Source organism: Bacillus rossius, chromosome 8 (genome assembly GCF_032445375.1).
Source record: "Bacillus rossius redtenbacheri isolate Brsri chromosome 8, Brsri_v3, whole genome shotgun sequence".
In the NCBI taxonomy this organism is placed as follows: Eukaryota; Metazoa; Arthropoda; class Insecta; order Phasmatodea; family Bacillidae; genus Bacillus; species Bacillus rossius.
Window position 1 is genome coordinate 67,348,502 of NC_086336.1, and position 24,428 is coordinate 67,372,929.

The following is a 24,428-nucleotide window of genomic DNA, read 5'->3' on the forward strand; positions in this document are numbered from 1 at the left end:
TTGTAAATACTGAGTTGTAAAATTAATCCAACCAAGTACATTGCTGGTGTGAAAGTGAAATTGCGCAGCGCACAATAGAAAACCATGAACTACTGTGACCTGCAAAGTGTCCGCAGTATGCCAGATACACTAGAAGGTCTTTAATCCAGCGCGTTTGGCTCCACAGCCAAGCCGGACTAGTTAAGACAAGATTATACGGTGCGTTGCAAAAAAAACTGAAAACACCGCAAAGTATGTCAATAGAACATGTAACACTGAAATGCAAGTTAATGTAACTAAAAAAATTAAATCAATCAGCAATTTGACGAATTTAACTCAAATAAAAAGATTTAATCTTTTATAATCATAAAGTCATTGAATGTAATTTATTTAGCATGAATTTTATACCAGCACATATATATTAAATTGATGTAAAAAATTAATATTACATTTGTTTGAGCTTGCAACTCTTATATTAGTAGCAATTTTTTTTACACATGTTTAAAACATACAAAAATGTGCAGATTTTTTTTTATTTTTCTGTTCTAGACATGCTTATTACTAATAATATTACTGTATGATTGCATCAAGTGTCAAAATTAGACTAAAATATTTCTTGGTACTTATTTCGACAAAATGGTTTCATATTTGTTGAAAATACAATTTTTTTTAATGAACTAACACACAATATAAATTTAAAACATTAACACTGAAATCTTCTGTTTCCAAAAAAAATAATTGTCCTAAAAATAAAACCATAAAAATCTTGTCCCTAAAGATTAGGGATTTTTATGGATTAGCTCACATCATACTAGTTTAAATGGGAATACCAAATGTGAAAAGTAACCTGCTAAAAAGTGGGAACCTCAAAACTATAAACGCAGTGGGCGCAATAATGTGATTAAGGTCAACAGCCTGGATTCACCCAAAAAAAAAAAAAAAACCTCAACACAACTGGCTCAATTGATGCGGATTATACACTGTGCCATACCATAGAATGTTGGCATTAAGACTGTTCACTGAATCTGTCTTGCTACCAACGACGTTGCCAAGCTGATAAGAAAGGCTGTGTCATATGGGTCACTATGATATTTTTTCAAGTTTCACTAATTTGATATATTGGGGAAAAAAATGTAGTGTGATATATTGCATTATAGAGATATCTGTGACAAGTCTATCCAATCATTGCAGTTCCCAACGTGAGTGTGTTTACATGCATATTGACTTATTGAGTGTTCTTGCTATGTGTGTAGACCCAAGTGATATTTACCATGATAACGCTAAACCAGGGTGTATGTAAATATTTGGTGAAATAATGTCATGACTTTATACGGGATCTCTAAATGAAATTTCCTTTAAAAATGTTTAGATTACAGTTATTTTTTTTACATAATACTCATAGTAACCAAAATTCAACATAACACCAAATAGATCTACTTACTACTTATTTCATGAACATGCCAATTTTTGTTAGATAGCTAAAACCTTGCCAGATATAATTTCCACATTTTTTAAGTAAACATTCCACAAATATTTATATTAACGTGTAACAATAAACAGAAATGAGGCCTCAAAAAACAGCAAAAGGCAAGTAAGCAAACGAAGGATTAAAAATAAAGTTTTGTGACTTCCAGCATCATCACCGATTTATTTCGAGACATTTTCATGACTTACGTGTTCAGAGACCTTTAGTTTCGTCACTTTTCCGAGGATTTTGTGAGCTTTAGGTACCCTATACACCAGGCGCGTAGGAACCGGGGGGGCAACCCAGGCGACTGCCCGGCCATAACATTTCATGGCCGGGCAAAGTGATGGTTTTGCCCGGCCATTGCATCAGATGAACAAGAGGCATTGTCTTCATTGCAATGCTAAGTGGTTTTGTGGGATTTTCTTGTCTGTGCGTTACCTTATTCTTTAAATAAATTAAGACTTTTCGATAAGTGTACAGGCACAATAAATACGGCAACTGTTCTTGTTTTCTTCTAAATATTCACGTTTCACAGTGCTGATAGCGGAAATATTATTGTGGGATATAAGACCAGTAAATAATTCCGCTAGTAGCTTACGCTCCGTTTTTGTCCACCCTTGTCTACCTGACCTTCAGACCCTTGCATTCACCCCGCCTCGTTTCTACCTAACGGTAACGACCTGAAGTGCAGAGCGCTTTCCACATCAGTCATCATTCAACAGCTGTACGTCTTGCTTTTAAGTCCAAGAAACTTTGTGAGCCGTACTACAGAACTGTTTAAAATAAACTTATTTATCTATAGTATCGTGAGTGAGTAGTGTGGAATGGCAGTGATGAAAACATTTAGGGTTTAAGGAGAAAATTTATAAAAGTATTTTAATTTTTGCGGCGTACAATGACTCAGAAAAGCATCAACTTTTTCTTCAACAACCGTTCTGCACAGTCCTGCGGCTAAAAGGCTGCAATGCCTGTGAAGACAAAGATCCTAAAGAAGAGTTGGATTCCTTTAACTCAGGTATTACTTTTGAGCAGTTTAGACTGAGACGAATTTTTACATGATCCCGAAAACCATAATATGTAATATACCTATTTAACATTAAAGTTTAGTATGTCGGTACATTATTTTTTTCCGCTCGTCGCTCGTGATTATTCCATCGAGTAATAAAAAAATTTCTTTGAATCTACAAATCATTGAACAAGAATTTATCAAGCAGATTTGCAGTTATTTTTAAGCATCTTCACTCGCCTATTATGTGGGGTTCGCATTTGAAACTTATTCTTAAGGGGAGTCTGACAGTAAAAATATTAAAATATTGACTTTTTTTAATTTTTAATACCAAAATAAAATTTCGACTTTCCTGAATAAAATGATATGAGTGTTATTGCGAAAAGCTTTTTTCCATGTTTAATTTTTTTTTTTAAGTTGAACTGCATTTTTCGAAAAATTAATTTTTGTGACTTTTTTAATTTTAAATGCTAAAAAAATTATTTTGACCTTTTTGAATACATACAATGTAAATACTTTCTAGTACTTCTTTCAATAAAAAATATAACGAATAGTAAATTTTCAAAACTTTGGAGCCTTAATTCAGATTTGGTGTATGTATAGACCTTTCCTGTATTGACCTTGATTTATTAAGTCTGACAGTAAAAATAAAAAAAGTTTTTTGTTCATTTTTAATGTCAAAAAAAACTTAACACTTTCCTGAATAAAATTATATTATTGTTATTGCCAAACGTTTTTTTTTCATCTATATATATTTTTATTTATTTTTTAATTTGAACTGCATTTTTCGAAAATTATTATTATTTTTTAGCTTTCAAATTTTAAATGCTAAAAAATAAAATATTATTTTGACCTTTCTGAATACAATCTAAATACTTTCTAGTACTCCCTTCAATAAAAAAATATAATGAATACTGAATAGTATATTTTCAAAAATTTGGAGCCTTACTTGAGATTTGATTGTTGTATAGACCTTTCCAACTTGCCTTTAAAATGAATTCTACGAGGCGAAAACTGAAAAGTGAACACTGTTTTGTGATGCCGAGCCTTAAGTAAATTTTTTATAAAAAAAATTAAAATTTCTGCTAGTAGTACATTCTATTGTTATGTACGAAAGATGCTTAAATAGCACCATTTTGCTCCTTAGAATACAATTTTTTTTTCTCCCGGGGAGAGCCCCCGGACACCCCCTTTGTGAAATCCACCAATTATAATGATACTCTCGTTTGCCCCCCCATTAAATATTTGCTTCCTGAGCGCCTGCTATACACCATATCACGTATATGAGCCACTATAAGCCAATTTTTAATGTTAAGTATTGGTGGTAGCAATTGAAGGTGTCCTAATGTTTAGACGACTTTATTTGTGGTACTGATGATAGCTATATAATCAATTTTGTACATTTCCAAAGCTGTGCCATAAAAGAGAACTATCCCCATGTTACGACGACATTATTTGTGGTACTGATGATAGCTATATAACCAATTTTGTACATTTCCAAAGCTGTGCCATGAAAGAGAACTATCCCCATTTTACGACAACGTTATTTGTGGTACTGATGATAGCTATATAACCAATTTTGTACATTTCCAAAGCTGTGCCATGAAAGAGAACTATCCCCATGTTACGACGACATTATTTGTGGTTCTGATGATAGCTATATAACCAATTTTGTACATTTCCAAAGCTGTGCCTTGAAATAGAACTATCCCCATGTAACGACGACATTATTTGTGGTGCTGATGATAGCTATATAACCAATTTTGTACATTTACAAAGCTGTGCCACAAAAGAGAACTATCCCCATGTTACGACGACATTATTTGTGGTACTGATGATAGCTATATAACCAATTTTGTACATTTCCAAAGCTGTGCCATGAAAGAGAACTATCCCCATGTTACGATGACATTATTTGTGGTACTGATGATAGCTATATAACCAATTCTGTACATTTCCAAAGCTTTGCCATGAAAGAGAACTATCCCCATGTTACGACGACGTTATTTGTGGTACTGATGATAGCTATATAACTAGAGACCGGCTAAAATACAAATAGTTATACCTCAGTGCTGCCTCTGCTATTGGCTCACAACTCACCTGGATGACTCTGGGCCAATTAGAAACACCCGGCCAAAGCTGTATCGAATCACAGGCTGCTACGTTGGGACGTCTCAAAACATAGCCGCCAATGAGTGGGTGATATTTGACCGAGTGTACGTAGATGTGTGTTGTTCATCCTGCAGGTCATCGAACCCGCGAATTTTTCCAATCCCTACATATAACTAGGGATAGGAAAAATTTGCGGGTTCAATGACCTGCAGGATGAACTCCATAGTTCTACGTACACTCGGTCAAATGCCACCCACTCATTGGCTGCCGTCTTGTGAGACGTCCCAACGTAGCAGCCTGTGATTCAATAAAGCTTTAGTCGGGCGTTTCTAATTGGCCCAGAGTCATCCAGGTGAGTTGTGAGCCAATAGCAGAGGCAGCACTGAGGTGTAACTATTTGTATTTTAGCCTATCGCGAAATGAACCCGCGAATTTTTCCAGTCCCTACATATAACCGAAGTAGGGGATGGTTGGAACGCGGCGCGGACGAGCGTCGGCACCTGGCAGCTTGCGGCCGTCCTTGAGGAACTGCAGGATGGCGGGCGGGCGGCTGAGCGGGGCGTCGCAGCGCAGGGCCACGGTGTTGCCCGGGGACGCCTGGTACACGCGGTCCTCGCCCCCAGGGAACGGCCGCAGCTCCGCCAGCGTGAGGCCGGCCGGCACGGACGTCAGCGCAGCCGCCCCGAACCACGCCACGCACTGCGCCACAAGACACCGCTGCCTCGAGCCTCGTCTGGCCAGCGCGCAGGCTTGGGACGTAATACAGTAGAACTAAACTAATTGAAAAAATTGTTGGTGAATTTTTTTAATTATCTGGCCAGTACACAGACTGATGTACGATTAAAGCGCGTAATACAGTAGAACTAAACTAGTTGATAAAACTGTTGGTGAATTTTTTTAATTATCTGGCCAGTACACAGACTTGGGATGTACGATTAAAGCACGTAATACAATAGAACTAAACTAATTGATAAAATTGTTGGTGAATTTTTTTAAATTAACTGTTACTTCAAAACTATGAACTGTTATCTTTTATACCATTAAGATTTGTGGTTAAAAATTAAAACTCAGACCAGTTAGGGTGATTGTCGAAAAAGCAACACGAAATGGCTTGGTAATCGCTAGGAGTTGTCTCTCACAAAACTGGGGTGTCGACTTCTCACAATCAGTGTTGATAGATCTTTGTCATTTATTTTGTATACTTTGTGTACTTTTGTTTTGTATATATTTTAGGAGATTTTAGGCTATATTAAAATTTTTGAATATTACTCTAACCAAATTTTTGTCAACGTGGTGCTTTTTTAAAATTTTTAATGATGTATTGAAAAGTTTTTTATGTTTTATTCGCAGAAATAAAAAAAAACACTTTTTAAAGATACGTTTTTCCTTGAGCATTAATTTTCAGTTAGTTTTGGATTGGTTAACTTATAGCTACAATCAGATAATTTTTGCAGAAACAATAACTTTAACTTTAATCAGTTACATACAGGGGCGCAACAACAGGGGGGGCGGGTGGCAAGGGTATTTTGCTGCCCCTCTGAAACCTTGAAGTGGGGGCAAACGGGGGCGAATAAAGTGCTGTGTAATCAATTTTTGGATAGTAAAACTGCTTAAATAGCACCAGTTTCCACCTTGAAATACAAATTTTCCCGGGGGAGCACCCCCGGACCCCCACTTCACTAGGGGGGGATCGATGATTACCTATAAAAAGGTATATTGCCCCCCTTTGGAAATTTAGTTGTTGCGCCCCTTCTTACATACGTTTGTTAACGTTCCCAACAATGCCGTCGGGGGGCCGGAACCGACCACGGCGCCGCTCACCTGGTACTCCCCCGTGTCAGAGGCGTCATTGGCACGGACCACCAGGCGGTTGCTGCGCGAGCCGTGGCCGGCGGCGAAGGAGCTGTCGAGGAAGCGAGCGCCGTGTCGCCACCGCACCTGGTCCGCGGGCACGTTCAGGGAGCAGTCGAACACCACCTCGTCCCCTGGAGGGGCGATCAGGGGCTCGGGGCTGCGCACGAACCACAGCCCCACGCCTGCAACACCCCGGCGGGCCGACAGGTCCTGTGTTACAATGTCACACCGTTGGCTCACATTGGCTTCTTTCCTTATGAAAACATATCTGACTTGATGTAAGCTTTTGGACATACGCCATTGCTAAGCACGTGCATGTCTGTAGAAGAAAACTACAAAAAACACAAATGAAGTCATTTGTGTTTTTTTGTAGTCTTGTCTTCTACAGACATGCGTGTGCTTAGCAATGGAGTAAGTATGTCCAAAAGCTTACATTAAATGTCATGCACTCCCATCGCACAAATCTTTCAAGATAATAAAAACTTATCTGAGTAAATAAAAAAAAATACCTATTGAAAACTTTGTCATTTACTCTGTATGCTTGGTGTGCTCAATTTATTTTATATTTCACTGACATGAACATAAGTGTAAAAAAAACAACAAAACCTTTTTAAATATAAGTAGTTTCCTTAACTATTCTGGATTATACCAGTATTGTTTTAAGCTCAAGGAAAATTTTTGATTCTACAAAAATAATTTCTTATACACGCACACATAAGTAAAGTTTTTTTAACCACGCAATATTTATGTTCACAGTTTGAACATGATTAAGTATAAACTTCTAGGCAGATGGTTGCCTCAAATGCTATGCACATTTTTGTAGTTTCCTGGTTTTTTTTCTGAAAGACAAAATTAACAGATGTAACTTAAGGAAATGTGTTTCGACACCTGCTGCAAAAAAAAATGTATAAACTAATCTCAATCTGCTGTGTCATAGTTTTATAATATTCATAACTATCTCCTCCAGTTTTACAACCGCAATCGGTCACGCAATGAGAAAAAGTTCTCACATACTACGCATGCCAGTACACAACAGAGACCTCTGTCTCAAAACCCACAATGCATCATTCATTGCAACCAATCTGGATGATGGCCAATGAAAGTAGAAAACTCAGATAGACGAGAGGACAAGGCTGATCCAACTTGTCTTCAAAAATAATACCATATTATTATTATTTAGTGTGAGAGAAATGCTCAAAGTGCATACAATAACAGGTTAAGCAGGGTTGACGACAAGATGAACAGTTAGATTTAAACAATATATATTTAAAACTCCTGCAACAGCTATAGCAGCGTCAGTGCCACAGTTACCTTGCTGCTCCCAGATTACGTTCCACTAGGATAGCAACCCCCTGACCCTCCCAGAGAACTGAAAAAGTGAAATTCAGGTTTCTAAAAATATATATATATATTACAATAATGCAGTAAACCACCAATGCTTAATAAAGTATGAAGGATACATCACATTTTTCATATGAGATATTATTTATTTTGCCAGATCGACCAAGGTTATCTGGGACCCAAGTTTTTATTTCAGATATAAGTTTTAATAGGTAGATTGCAAAGGACTCAGAAATATAAAATTATTTGTGATATGATACGTTGGCAGTGATTCACTCATCGTAGTTGAGGTATCCTTGGTTGGATCACCTGAATTATAAACACTAAGGGCTTATTTAGACATATCATTAATTATTATTTAGTTACTTTTCTAGAAAAAAATAAATTATTTAGATTTTTGTTTGTTACTTGGTTTTGGGTGTTATCAAGCTTGTGTCTTATTCTAAAAAGTTCAAGTGTGTAGCAGAAATGCAATATGTTGTTATATATACAACATTTTACATTTTTTTGTATTTTTGATATTTATATAGCCTCTCCATTATTGAATTTCTTAGAATAAAAATTTAAAATAAAAAATAATCAAGAAGCTGAGTAAAAATATTTGAAGAACAGAAAACACAATTATTTATTCAGTATCAGTTCTCACAGTCAATAACAGAAAATCAATTTTAAAAATTTAGATTGAATCTAAAAATGAATATAGTAGGTACATTCAAGAGGACTGAAACAATTGATATAAATAAAACTAGGGATGATAAATAATTCCTAGCATATGGTAAGGAAAAGCAAGTACACTAGTCAATAATGAAGTGTGCTATCATGTTTTAAGTAAACTGTTGTTTTTAAAACATACATATCTTTGGTAATGTAACAAAGCAAGACAAGTAGGAAAACCAACAGTAAAATTCTTGTCTTTGTTTTGGTACGCTTGACTGGCCTATGGGATGGCACTCCAAGGACAAGAAGAAAAGAAAGTAGATCTAAAGGACAATCATGGCTGTATCCTAATACATTGGGACATAGCACACACATCTCTACGGTCCTTAGCAGATGCAGCCACGACGTAAAGGACGCATTTCTAACGGATGGATAGTATCCGAATACTTCTGCTAGCACCACCTGTTGACAATTGGTCGGTCGTACCAATGTGCACGTAACCATTTTGAGTCGTGATATCTACAAATAATCAGCAAAACGTAAATAACAACCAATTTAAAAAATTTCATGTAGCTTGGATACTATAAATGTTAGCTATCAAAATAAAGAAAATTTGTTATGAAACTCGAAAATATTAAAAATACTTATAATCAGCATTAAATCTCCCCCATAATTTTAAGTTTGCCTTTCGGTAATTTTTATTTACATTTTTATTTTTCTCCGAGTTATCACTTAAAACGTTTTAAACAAATCTTTTGCGGAAACACTCAAGTAGTATTGTACACAAACAAAATAAAAAAAGATTCTGAAGCTAATGGACGTAGGGACCAATCAGTGGATGCGAGTGCCGCATCCCTAGAGATCTCGAATTTAGTGGACGCATCGGCATCCCTCGTGAGAGTTCGGAAGCAACGCGTCCACTGCGATGCCCCTCAGCTAAGTGATGCATCAGGCTGGTACTCGGATGCAGCCGAGGCAAGAGAAGTGCGTGACGCCAGCTCACCTGCGTGCAGGGGCGGGAACAGCAGCAAGCACGTACTGGCACACACCCACCGCTTCGCGGCCGAGCTGTGCATGCTGCAGAGGAGGGCATTCCTGCAACACACACACACACACACACGCGTCACTCCAGTCGCCCAGTCCTGGCCTACCCACACACAGCCACTCAGTACAGGCTAAAGCTCGCTCGAAAAAATGTTTTTTTTTGACGTGACAACGTCTAATAAATCGATGAACGCAAGCTGCACGCACGAAAAAGTGTCCCGTTACGCACATTGTCCCGTTACGCCGTGTCCCGTTACGCTCATTGTACGCTTGCGCCGCATCTATCTCTCTTCCACTTGACTGTTTATAAAGTGAAAAGAAAAGTTAATGTGGTTTTCATTGCTTATTACAACAACAATTTCGGCAATAAAGGTTAATTATTCTTGCATTTTAAAAATCTGATTACTAGTATAATTTCAAGTATTTATTATTTTATTGTTAAAATAAAAATGATTCAATTTTATTCATAAAAGCATGCAATCATTTCATCAATTTTTTGTTATGACGTTGTCACGTTAAACTATCGTCCGTAAACCGACTTTACAGACAACCAATTTTTTTATAATTGAAATAATTTTACAGTAATTGTTGTGGACACCATTAAACACATGGTTTTTGTATCTAAAACCTTGGGCGAAGATCCCCTCTTCTGGAATTAAGAAGCCCCTCGCTGGGGAGAACGGGAATTGTGAAACATGGTTGTTAAAAGTAAATGTCAAAACTATGTTTTCCGGGAAATGTTCTGCATATTTTAAAGTTATCTGCTTGTTCCGTGCGCACATAGACCTAGATGTTGGCAGTATACAACATACAAGCACCACCCTTCCAGAGATGATGGGTAGAACACGCGATCAAAACTCTCCCCCCACCCCACCACAAATTTCCATGATCCCCCCCCCCCTCCGGCTTATCCTTCAGATTTGCTCCCCTGTTTAAAACCATCACAATGGTTAATGCTTAAGTTTTTTCATAACTATTTTTTTGTGTAATTGGTGTTTTAATTTTACTTCACAAGAGACAAACCTAATCTTCTCAGTTCTGATGACATTTTTAGGTTAAATTTGTGCTTTCTTATAAAAACTGCAGCTGTTGTCAGAATTTGAGGAATGACAGGTGTGACAACTTGAAGAGGAAAGCACTGACGTTATCCCGTTGTCGCCTGGCCAATATGAAGTCATGTCATTAAGGTTCATTTCCAATGAATTTTTTTATTTTGAAAGATTCACTGATTCTGAATTTTGTTGGGAGGAATTTAGATTATACAAATCGACACTTGTAATGTAAACTATTTATCATTATTGTAGAATCCTAATAATTATATTATTATGAAAATAGTTTTTTTTTAATTTTGTTAAAACTATAAAAATACTGAAGAAAATAAGCAAAACAATCGAAATTTAAGTTCGGTGTTGGCTTAAAAAAATTTGTTTTAAAGGATTTATTATTTATTATGTAAAGATTCCGGGGGAGGATGATCGATTCAACCCCCCCCCCCCCCCCTCCCCAACCAAATTTCCCAAAACAACTTTATGAGGCATTATTCCATAACCCTCCCACCCTCCACCAAGAACTTTCTTTCAATAAGGCTCCACTCCACAAAGGGAAGCGTTCTTTTCACAGACGAGAGAGCCAAAACCCGAAGTTCATGCTTTTTTTTTTCCGTATCTTTTATGTAGCTATCGTAACCAAATCAACCGTCCACAATGTTTTAAAGTATTTATAATATAGATAACCTAATCTAATTGACCATTAGTATCCTTTTATGAACACCGCCATATTTATTTACAATGAACAAAAAATAACCCCGAAGATGCACGATCGTCTGTGAAAAGAAGGCTTCCCAAGGCTCCACTCCACATATTCGGGTCCCGCCGGAGGTGGAGGCGGCATGTTCGGAACCCGGCGGAAGGAAGTGCTACAATGGTGCTACACAGGTACTGATACCGGGGTGAAGAGGGAGAGGCGGGGGTGTGCGCCCCCCACGGCGACACGCGATACCCGCAACTGTACACCGCTCGCTGCTATCACAATGGGCGGCACGTGGGGGCCTCTGGCTCCCTCCCGCACAGCAGACTCAGGGAGACTCGGGGAGGGAGATAAAACACGAGCCACTCACGTCACCCCTCTCCCGTCTCCCGTCACCACTCTCCCGTCTCCCGGCACCCCTCTCCCAGTGGAGCGCGTGTACTTAGGTAGGCAGAAACAACCACACCTGCAGACTGGGCAGGAGGTATGTGATTCATGTCGGAAACAAATCTCATCAAAAGCAAGTGCAAGTACTATACGGGAGGAAGAGTGCAGTGAAGAGGAAAGCTCAACTGACAGTGATGAAGAGGAATCAAGCATGGATGTAGTGTTGCACACATTTAATAACATTCTACCGAGTATAGGGGGAATCACCCATAAAGAAAAGAAAAGTGAGAACAGCAAAATATGCAAGGAAAAAAGTAATGCTACATTCAATACACCATGCATATAGTTAACATCAAAATACGCAGATAGCGCGGCATTCGTCACAAATGTAAATATAATCCACGCCATGTTCGTTATAACACAATTTTCTCGACTAATAAATGTAGGTACTATAAGTAAACCTGAAGAAAACCAAATTTGCAAAAAGTGTATTCGCTGGTTTTTGGCAATATTAAAAAAGTATTAGTAGTACTTGTCCGTTAAATTAACTATTTTTTCATTCGTTTGAAAATAAACCACGAGCTACGTTGAATACGACTGGACCAAGCGAACCTGCGCATGGAAAGAGGACTTCATCCTGTAAAATTTCCGTTGAATGGTGCGCGCGCATTTCGTTTCATTTAACATTTCGCCCTCGACCGAGTAAAAAGTATAACTTCAAAAAAAACTATGTTGTATAGTAGACTGGGGATCTCTGAAAGTTTGGTGACAGTTGTATTTATTCAAGAACAAGGACGACAGATACTAGTCATGTACAGATACTTTTCATAATAGCTATGAACGTCAAGAATTTTAACGATTTTAACGATAGTATTTGTATATTGGCGGGTAGCTTCGTGGTTCGCCAAGCTTGAACTGTGGTTACTGTAAGTTCGTGTGTAAAAGTCATTCATGGCGGCCATGTTTGCTGACAGGGAGTACAAACAAGACACTCACAGCTACTATCACAGAGTCGCTAGCAAGTGGTTCGCAGTACATTGTTGAGATCCCCACACACGATCAGTTCGAACTGATCGTTGGGAACTGCCGTGTGTGCAAGGACGGTGGATTGATCAGTCGGAACTGATGGGACTCACGAACTGATGACTTTCCATCAGATAGGACCGTGGGCTCGAGAGTCCGAACTGCCAGTCCAAACAGTCAGCTGAGTGTCGTGGCAGACATATTTGTTATACGCTTTGGTTGCTTTGCTGATTTTTTTTTGACGTGACAACGTCTAATAAATCGATGAACGACGGCTGCACGCACGAAAAAGTGTCCTGTAACGCACATTGTCCCGTTACGCTGTGTTCCGTTACGCTCATTGTACGCTTGCGCCGCATCTATCTCTCTTCCACTCGATTGGAACAACCATCGATTTGACTTTTTCGAGGCACATTAAACTTGAAACACTCCCATTCGTTTCCTACTTTTCCCATTATCGTCCTATCCTTAACAGAAAAACACAGATTATAAAAAGTTAAATAGCAAACATGTATAAAAGTTATAGTTAAAATAATCTCTTCGTTAAAGTAATAAACATATTTGAATTAATGAGTGCAAATAAAAGTATATTTATCAATTAAATTGTAAATTTCATTTCACTCCTTCTTTGTATCCATACAAAATAGTGATCATTCAATAAAAATGATTCAATTTTATTCATAAAAGTATGCAATCATAACATCAATGTTTTGTCACGTTAAACTATCGTCCGTAAACCGACTTTACAGACAACCATTTTTTTGTCTTAGTCATGGTTCTTAAATTCATTAAACAGTTAATACTATAGTGTATCCCTTTGGCTTTGTGATCTTTGTTGAACAATTTTTTTTTGTGAACATTGCCACAGGTGGCCGTGGTTACACACTTCCGTCCCGTTCACGAAATTACTCCCGCCGCATGCCGCATACCGAAGAGTTAACTACGTCACGCTGAAACCAGCGGTGAAGCCCTCACGACGCTAGTTTCATACAAGGCAAGCAACTGCATAACACTGCATGTTCTGAAATCAAAATCTTTCTAAACATGATCGTTTATTTTACCATCACGTGGTTGTTATCTCTTCAGCACATTCAATGACATTTTCACATTCACTACAGGAACTTGGTTACATATTTTTGCACAAAAAAAAATTGGTTGTCTGTAAAGTCGATTTACGGACGATAGTTTAACGTGACGTCATAACAAAACATTGATGAAATGATTGAATACCTTATGAATAAAATTGAATCATTTTTATTTTAATAATAAAAGAATAAATACTTGAAATTATATTGTTAATCAGATTTTTAAATGCAAGAATGATTAACCTTTATTGCCGAAATTTTTCTTGTAATAAGTAATGAAACCACATTAACTTTTCACTTCACTTTATAAACATTCGACGAAACAGTTCACGTGTAGATGACATGTAATTAATTTTAAAAACTGGCGTTTAGCTATAAAGTTTAAATATAATTATGAAAATGTTTTTACATAAATAAACTGTAATCAAATATCTATCATCAATTATAGAAATCACCATAATTTTTTAGTCAATTGTAACATAACCTATTATTACTGCACTCACCGACAGCGTAACGGAACAATGAGCGTAACAGGACACAGCGTAACGGAACAATGAACGTAACGGAACAATGAGCGTAACGGGACTGTAACGGAACAATGTGCGTAACGGGACACTTTTTCGTGCCTGCAGCCGGCGTTCATCGATTTATTAGACGTTGTCACGTCAAAAGCAATAAGATAGTTAGCCTCGACATGACGTCGGCGCATGCGCAGCGTGGACAGGTCCAACTCAGGAGGGGTAAGGAAGGAAAATCGGACCTGGAGGAGGGGAAACCAGCAGTCCCGCGGCGGGCACTTCAAAATCCAAGTCATTACTTCGGGCTGCCGGCTCAACGCATGAATAAACCGTTTGAATCTGCACGAACGCGAATTACTCGGGCGTACGACTCGAGGACAGTGAATGTTCTGTTCCTCCGGCCAGACCGTGCATTCCGCGCTAAATAAGGACACCGGACGGCGCGTGCAAGGCTGCATCGCGTCACAGCTGAGCGGCCTGCATACTCGTCGGTCCGCCCAAACACGTCTCATGGCGGTATGGTATTCAAAAGAAAACAAACACGAGCAAAGACAGGATAAAGAAACTAACGCAACTTAGTCACATAGGTTTACAGTGAGATTATTTTAGAAGAATTATTTTTATCCTTGGTGGACTGCAATAATTAGATTGTTAATTTTTTGTATGTTTTGTTATAGCCGACCTGTAACGAGTATTCAACCCCACCACGCAGGGGTACAGCTTTATAACTATCAATGTCAGTTCGAGAATGAGACGAGATATTCGTTTGTGATAATATACCTGTTAATAAATTGTTGTATTTACGAATTCTACTGGGCACCTAATTTTCTGACTCACTCGCATCCGTTCTTTCCTGCCTTGTTAGGGTTTCCTATTCCTTTAGTGATATCCGTGACAGCGTTTCTTCCCACTATAGCCCGATATCATCCTGCAGAGAAGCGGCAGGAATTGTTACTCCAAGTAATCTATATTTTTTACTGCTTTGCACATATACTTTTGACTTGTTTTAGCGGAAATCATCAAATAACTGACTAAAGAGCGAAGTATGAAAGACAATTAAATAATAAACCAATACATATATAAATATTCAGTTTTGTTTTATCAAGCAAAATCATCACTTAAGTTTCTATTCGTGAACGTTGGAGATATAAAAATCTACTACTCCCTGAGATTTTAGAGTGATAAATCAATATTTGTTTTGAAATTCGACAATAAAGAAAAATTCAGTCATAAAACATATGTAAATGCATAGCAGAATGGCGGGCCATACGCATGACTGCGCAACACGTGCACATTTGTTCTTCAATTCAATTATGTATCCCAGTGAAATTATGTACTGAATCTAACATTTGTTTGTAGTGTTAATACGTATTGTAAGTATGATTCTCCGGAGACAGCTGACTAGTAGCTTGTGAATAATAATTTTCCACTCAAAAATTATATCACAGCACGAGAACGTACGCAGAATTTCACTTCCGGGGGGGGGGGGGTTAATAGAACCACTTGAGCCTGCTGCTTGCTTTGACATTATTTCCATTGTTTGGTGGGAATGATAGATATTTTAGAATTTCTGGAGATGGGTATATATATTCCCCACCCCACCCCCTTATCTAGATAGTAACGATTATTTATTTTTATAACAGGAATTATATAAGCAAGCAAGCTAATACCTCGACATTTCTTGTCACTATATTGTTACGATTTACCGCGGGTTCGTAAAGGATAGCCCAATTAAAGATTTTATTACACACAGTTTTATTGATGGCCACTACTTATGTCACAAATAATCTCCTAAAATGGCAAATAATCAATTGCACTTAAAAAATAATGTTGCTTCCTCCAGTCACTCGTTTCTTACAATCCACACACCTCGCTGGGCCGCACCTCTGGCGCAACTCTCGCCGCAGCACCCCTCGTGGGTCTCCGCCGCGGGACTCCGTCGCCGCACTCCGCCGCCGCCACACCTCCCTTCGCCGAGATCCCACTCGACGCCTCGCTCGGAACTTCGCTCGGAACTCCGCCGCGCCCGCGACACTATCGCCCGGAAACTCCGCCGCGGGAAAACTCCCGACTCCACTCACTCACTCCCTTCCCTGGAACCTTCGTCCAAGGACTTCGCCACTCTGCCGCACCCGCGGCACTATCGCCCCGGAAACTCCGCCGCGGGAGAACTCCCGCCTGAACTCTGACTGCTCAACTCTCACTCTGAACTCCTCTGACCGGCGTCCTCGGGCATATATATATAGGCCTAGGCGCAATTACAGAACTCACGAGCGCGGCCGGGGCCAGTCGCGTCATTGCGCGCCGACCCGACGGCATATTTCTCTCGAAACACGTGTCGGCGGCTCGCGTAACTCCGCATCTGTCAGGTGTCAGTTACGTGTCAAAGGCAGGGCGCCGCGCGGGGAATGGAGGGAAGGAGGGGGGAAAGCGACAATCCTTGTTATCTTCCAGGCGCGCGCGGCGCATATCATGTTGCGGCAGCCGCCAGCCAGCTCTGCACCTGCACGTGTCCCGGCCTGGCTCACGTTCGTAACAACATGATAGATGTAAACAGTTCCCACCTCCCGCCAAAAAGCCCACTTGCTCTGCTCTCATTGGCTGTTAGTCATGCGTACGTAAAAGCCCCCACATTTGATCAGTCCAGTTCCTAGTTCTGGTTTTACTAACATTTATGAATTGTTTAATTTTTCTTGTGGTTCCTGTCGCTGTTGGATGTATCGTTTCATCGTAGAATATGGAGAGAAAAAACTTTGGATGTTGCAATTGCAGTTGCACTTTTAGTTAGAAAAAAAAAGAAAAAAAGAACAAAGCAACCAAAGAGTATAAACAAAGATGTTTGCCACGACAATAAACTGATGGACTGGCAGTTTGGACTGGCGCTACGCTGTTCCCACGCACGGCAGGGCACTCGAGCCCACAATCCTATATGATGGAAAGACATCATCGTCCTCGCACACACACGGCAGTTCCGACTGTTAAGGCCCCCGCCTACCAGGGCATACATACGGTGCGCAGAGCTTCAGGAAAAACAACGCGATTTCGAAACTACTCAAGATATCCGAGTGGGGTCTGTTTACGAAAAGCATTTAAGAGTTCGCTGAGGGCCGAAAAGTACTCTTGATTTCGGATTAAGTTTTTTAACCGTAACCGTTTCAGAGTAATTTTTAGGCGTAAAACAACCGATAAAGATTCTTGAAAGCACTTAAGGGACTTGCATTACACCTTTCTTTATCTTCATTTCTCGGCCATATAATGTTACGGTCACCGCTCAAATTTCACAGTTGTCCTGTGACGACGAGAAGACTGCGCGTCAATTCAGAGCCTTGCGCTCAGAGGCTATACCGCGGTAGAAATACCAGCGAGCGTCGCGCTATCACACATACACCCCTGACGAGGCGGGCCCCTTAAGTTCCATCTGATAAGTCCGATTAGACAGTTCGGACTGATCGTGTGTGTGTGTGGGGGGGGGGGTCCCTTAAGTGAAATAAAATTGGCTTTATTAATTTCCCTGCAATGCGAACGACCTCCCTCCCATACACAAAGAAGGCACTAATAGTAGTTGTGAATCAGGTTATTCAAAATTATGGCAGTCAAATATTGAACCGATGTTTCTACACTTTTATTTTTCTATAATATTTTGAATCCAACTTTACTCCACGACGTTCGTCACTATCAATTATTTTATAATCTTATTTTGGGGAAACAAAGCAGAACGTGTTTAGAATGGTACAAGGCTGGAGGGGGTCTCAACCAACCTGTTTTCCTCCCCTTCTCAACCAACCCCTCTCGAGATGGTCTACCTAACCCCTGCCTGCACTGAACAAAACCAACCCCCCCCCCCCTACCCGGCGCCAAAAGCGTTCGTTTTTATACCGTTATCGACAGGGTTGGCCATGATCTAAACCAAGTGATTCCGCTCTAACAACAAAAGTTTGATTATTAATGTATCTTGCGATTTACTGGAACAAAAAAAAATTATACAATGATCAAGATCTTATCATTTAAATCACCTGAATAAGTTGTAAATTATACACTTCTAAATACTCCTCTAAAATTAAAAATTTAAAGATAGTAATTTCCTTTTCTGTGGGATAGCCCATAATATGGGGTATTCAATCGGAAACACCCATTGTATGGAGAATCTTCTTCCTGTGAGGAAATACCCTTTCTGTGGTTAAGTCCCAGTCAGGTGTGCAGACTTGCTGGACTTCAGTTCTTTGACGTTATAACTTTTCTGGTTCAACATGGGTGGCAGAAAACGGGATGTTGTATGGTTTTTCTTTTGTACATGGCGAAAACCAAAATAACTAAAGAAAAAAATAATCCTGGCTTAAAGAAAAAAAACAACCTGGTTCAAACAAAAAAGATTATTTGTTTGTTTTTTTAACCGGGTTCAAACAAAAAAGATTATTTGTTTGTTTTTTTAACCTGGTTGTATTTGGTTCGAATCCTAGCTGAGCGGTTGTTTAATAACGTCGCGTTCTTGATAATGAAGTTTCCACGTTCAATGTGGTTGAGTGTAAGAAAAGGCGTATCGCCTTAACTTCGACGCCACTGTAACCCAGGTTTTTGACTACCGTTGCCGTTAAATTTTTACACATGATGATAGTTGTTAACAATAATTGATCCTATATAAAATCAAACAAGCACTAAACTGCGCTTCGATGCGTCTCGCACTACAGTTGGGCCAGAATCACAGACGTGCGCAGTTAGGCGGGAACTGCCAATGAACAGACTCCATGTCGGATACCTCGGGGACGCAGCCAATAAGGGGCCCGCCTCGTCAGGTGTGTGTGTGTGTTAGTGAGGCGGGGTGATAGGCGCGACGCTCGCTGGTGCTTCTAGCGCGGTGTCTCCTCTGGACTGGCGCGCAGTCTTCTCGTCGTGCACAGTAAATTAACTGTGAAATTTGAGCGGTGACCGTAACATTATATTGCGGAGAAATGAAGATATAAAGGTGTAACGCAAGCGCCTTAAGTGCTTTCAAGAACAATGAAAAAAACATGCGTTTTAGCCATTTTTAACTCTTCTAAAACTACAGTTTAAAAAACCTAATCCGAAATCAAAAGTACTTTTCGGCCCTCAGCGAACTATTGAATGCTTTTCGTGAAACAGACCCCAATCGGATATCTTGAGTAGTTTTGAAATCGCGTTGTTTTACCTTAAGCTCCGCGCACCGCGTGTGTGCCCAGGTGGGCGGGGCCATTAAAGCCGGCGCCAACGAACTCGGTAAACACACGCCGGTGTGCGGGGGATTTCGCCAAGCCGATCGCTGCGGCGGCACGAGCAGGCGATAAACAAGCCTTCGCGGAACACCGGTCGGACGCGTGCCCGCGTGTCATCGCGGCGTCATCTCGCACGCGGACAAGTTGCACAATATGGCGGCGCCGTCCGTGGCGGGACGAGGGTGGAATACCTCATCGGGGCAGGCCGGCGGCCGGCCTTGTAAGGTGTCCGCACCGAGGACTCTGCGCGGGGCATTCTGGTCACAGCTCCCGTCCGTCAATCAGCGTGTCCGAGGCCGCGTTCATAAACTACACGAGTCAAGTCGGTTTATTATCTTTGAAAGATTTGTGTAATGGGAGTGAATGACTTGATGTAAGCTTTTGGACACACGCCATTGCTAAGCACTTTTTTCTGTAGAAGAAAACTAAAAAAATACCCAAGAGACAAAAAACACAAATTAAGCAAAAAAAATTGCTGTTGTCAACATGATGTAAACACAACAATATTCCATAACAGGAATATGGTCAACAAACAAAGAAAAACAAAGAAAAATGGACTAAGAAACGAAAAAAAAAACCACCACAAATGACGACAGCACAAAAATATTGAACCCAAAAAAATTCAGCACAACAAAAGTCGGTTTACGGACGATAATTTTACGTGATAACGTCAAAGAAAACATTGATGAAAAATTGTATAGGCCTACTTTTTAATTTTCAAATATTATTTACAGTTTTTTGCAAATTTAATTTAAATAATTTGTTTAAATATAACCACGAACAATTAGTTATAGAAATAAACTGAAATCAAATCAATGTCAATAAATTGTTAATTTGAAATGACGAAATTGGACAAATAAATCAAATTTTTTTTTTTAATTGCTGCTTTTAAAACGCCCGCCTCAACCTGTTTGATATTATAGAAGATTTTCTCGCACGGTGGTTGGCCGATTCTTGCACGCTCGGCTCAGGCGGAACGTGACAATGAGTCATGCTTTTTCGTGCATGCATCCGGTGTTCATGATTTATAAGAAGTTATCACGTCAAAAAAAAATATGCAAAAACGAATCGCAAGTATCGGCCAACTTTCAACTTCTTGCATTTCGTTTCGACTTGGTTTCCGCCGTATAAGTATATAATAAGTTTTTGATACGACCAACCATAACTGCAAGGGGTTGCAAAAACAGGGGCTGGAAGACAAAAAAAAATCATAACTCCCTTCGTAGGCACAGCATCGAATTCGTACTTATTTTGTATCAATCTTATAATTTTTATCTAAAACTTACGTCTGAATCGATTTTTGATTATACTAACCATTGTTGCAATGGGTTAGAAAAAAAGAGGGGGAGAAATTTAAAAGAAAATCGTTTAACTCTCTTAGTAGGGGAGTAATCTAACTGTTTGTAAATCTTATGATTTTCACCTAAAAAAAATTTCTGAAACAATTTTTGATAATACAAACTATTACTGCAAGGGGTGGAAATATCAAGGGTAGAAAAACAAAATGTCATTACTTTTTTTAATAGATATACCATCAATGCATTATAATGTATTGTAAAACGCCTAAACGTTACCTCAAACCTTTGGCTGAAACAATTTTCGATGAAACGAACTAATACCGTTAAAACAAGGGTTGAAATTTTAAAAAAAATAACTTTCTTAGTACCAGATTTGTCAGTATTTATTAGTAACCAACTTAATGTTACCTTAAAACTTTGTCAAAAAAAATTATACGACCACGTATTTGCGCAAAAATTGAAAAATATTTGAAGATTAAAAGATCTTAGTAGGGATAATATGTAATTGTTAAGACATCCAATGCTGGATGCATTGAGTTAAAAACATTCAAAATATTTTCGCTGCATGGAAAATGTTAAATATATCTTTTTTTTTAAATTGGCGAACATACAGGATGTTATGTAGGCTACCTACATTAAGTTCTTATAATGTTCCAGGAGTTTATAGAAGTTTCCAAAATATTACCAAAATAAATCACGGTACTTGGAAATCTACCTACGCCTGTAGGACAGTGCCGAAAGGGATTGTTTGGACAGAAATAATAACAAAAAAATGCAAACATGGGAATCCTACTATTTTAAAAACAATGTATCAAGTGATGAGTCACTGATAGTTCCGGGTTGTTAGGTTGGCAATACGCACAAAAAAGGAAGAAAAAATTCTCAATAGCCATATTCCATCACCTGCCACTTAGATAATTATTTTTAGGGAAATACATAAAACCTAATTTGGTATTTACTTGGAGTCATGTGCCATATAGACATGGCTCTTAAAATAATTTTTGCACGTAGCAAACAATATACATAATTACGATTTCTAGCTCATTTATTTGAATACTTTAATCTGTACCCAAACATATTGTTATTTTAGCAAGATATGCTTAGATATAATCTTATCGTTGAGGTGTATTCATATGTTTTCGTTATTTGATACTATTTAATTACCTCGTAGTTTATGAAATGATACCTTAAACTAATTTTCAAATTTAATGTTTTAAATAGTGTTAAGAAGACATGTTGAAGCAAAAATTGAAAGAAAAAAAGATAGCTAACAATTAAAACTTAACGATCTAATATAAGCATCTCACAAAAATAAAAATTGTAAAAGGCCAACCCCGCCAATTTACAAACAAATAACAACACCCAGATTTTTAAAACAAACAAAACTCAGTATCAGAACAAAATGTTACTCAAAACAAATTATTTTCACGGTAGTTTTATGCGATGTTTGGTGGCAATCGCAGAGGAATACTGAGTGTGTACATGGAACACGTTTTGCACTGTAGGGAGAAATATATTTGACATGGCGTTACCTAGATAAATTACAGACGTTCTGTAATACATTAGCTGCGTTCTTATTGGCTTAGTGAATACTGAGATAAGATTTTTTTTTTTTTTTGCTTCTTGTATGTTCTTAATAGTTCAGCAAACTTTATTATTTGATTAAATACATGTAAGTACTCGGTGAGTATAAAATATATAATGTTTTCAAGAACTAAAAGTATAATTTCCTATAATATATATATCTACAATTAGATATGTAATAAAATAAATAACAACGTTTTGCAAAGAAAAATAAATGCACAGCGATGGAATTCAACAAAAAAATCACAGTCAACGTTTTTCGAAATAGCAAACGCTCGATTATTTTGAAGACTATCGAAACTATTAATTGGAGATGTAAGAAGTGTGTAGAAGCTTAACAAAAACAATCAAATTTTACCGCGATAAATCACCGCCTTGCGCGCTTAAATTGACATAAAAGTAACGAAACTATTGTTTACATTACATTAGTTTGACAGTTCTGATTGCAAATCGAGAACCAATGTTTGAATGTTGGTAACACGCGGAGACGAGAATGCCTCATATTAAAGTTTCTGATTCTAGCTGCAACCATTCAAACAAAGGCTACCGATACTTCAGCTCAAATCAAACCGAGAACACTGTTCATCGGTGGATTTGCGTGTTGGCGGACAATAAGTTACATTTACCTAGAACACCTGCACAATCTGCGTTCCGACCAGCGGCGAAGACATTCCAACGAACCCCCACACTTCCCCCGCGCCCGAAACTCCCAGCACTCGTCAGACAACTATCCCGCGACCGACACTGGCCGCTCGGCGCCGAACAATCCCGCCGCAGTACTGCCAACATCTCCGCGCGGAACTCTCGCGCCAGCCGGCTGAACATTCTCGTATAGCGCGCCGAAATTCTCGCGACCAGAGTTTTTATTTGCCTCGATAACTTGCGATGTTGTTCCCACTGCGACACTACGCACAGTTAAAACAAATAACGATAACAGACAATAAAATCAGCTGTTATCTTTAAAAGATTTGTGCAATGGGAGTGCATGACTTGATGTAAGTTTTTGGACATACGCCATTGCTAATGGCGTATGTCCAAAAACTTACATCAAGTCAATAAAATCAGCAAATGTCAACATGTGCATGACTCTTCGGTGGCCATGTTCATAAACCCAGAGGCGGTTGTGACCTTTCTTTGCCGAAGGAAATTATAAGATTCAGTATAAAAATAAAAATCGTAATTAAAATGTAATCGAAAACGCTCATCCAACTTTCAAACTAAGTTATTTATTTTTATGGTGTACAATGTCTAAAACCATAATTTCTTGATTGAGTAAAAATTGTTGGGAGGGGCTGATAACTAAGTATTTTACAGTTTTGAGGCTTTTTGATAATACTGTATATAGTGTACAGTTATGATTATGGAGCGGAAATATTCCCTGGTTCAATTACCTGTAGGATGGACCCCACAGTCATCTGGGTAGGTCTACTCGGGACAATACAACCCATCCATTAGCTGCTGATTTGTGATATGTACTTTTCAACTGGGAAGGGAACTGCGTGACAGACAGCTCGGCCAGCTGAACGACAACACAGGCGGCCATCTTGTTGGCGAGCGCGGAAGTGGGCACCCAAACAGCAGTTTAACTGCAATTGAAGGTGTTACTGCTCCCCTGCCCACCCCCCTTCCCCTCCCAACCCAGCTGCGCGGGTCAACGTATTAAATGACAGATTGGATAACTCCGCTAACTGCCGACAGTCTTCTACTGGCGACAGGCGACCTGTCGCTCTATCCCTTCTGGAGTGAGACCCAATAATATGCCAGTTCGCGAATGATTGACGTAATTTAACTTACAATAAGTATTATTAATATGCACCCAACGCCGTCTTCCTTTCTACAGTTTTAGGAACACGTGCTGACTGGCAGCCGTTGGGCGAAGGATGAAGTCGCTTACCGCCCAGGGACGCATGCGCCGCTGGTACCAACACAGACGCGCACAAACACAGCATCATACCGAAGACATCGAGTCCAAAAAAGGACTCCAAAAAACCAAGCAAAAGGTTTTTTAAAAATTTTCCTTTTATTTAAATCGTGTTTTTTCCCAACTATTCAAATAGAAACTGTAAATAAATTTAAAATTATATTAAGGCAAAAGAGC

The 24,428-nt window shown here is 39.0% G+C and overlaps 1 protein-coding gene across 2 annotated transcripts in view; it reads right to left on the reverse strand.

The window, feature by feature from the left end:
* The window catches only part of LOC134535168 (interference hedgehog-like), a 45,443-nt gene extending 22,348 nt beyond the window's left edge, over positions 1-23,095 (reverse strand). For both annotated transcript variants that reach the window (XM_063374173.1, XM_063374172.1), the window contains exons 1-4: positions 22,957-23,095; positions 9,421-9,512; positions 6,387-6,601; positions 5,066-5,264 (exon numbers count right to left, since the gene is read on the reverse strand). In XM_063374173.1, the coding sequence (XP_063230243.1) occupies positions 5,066-5,264; positions 6,387-6,601; positions 9,421-9,493 (487 nt within the window). In that variant the 5' untranslated portion in view covers positions 9,494-9,512; positions 22,957-23,095. The remainder of the gene's footprint in view (positions 1-5,065; positions 5,265-6,386; positions 6,602-9,420; positions 9,513-22,956) is intronic.
* Positions 23,096-24,428: the final 1,333 nt, after the last annotated feature.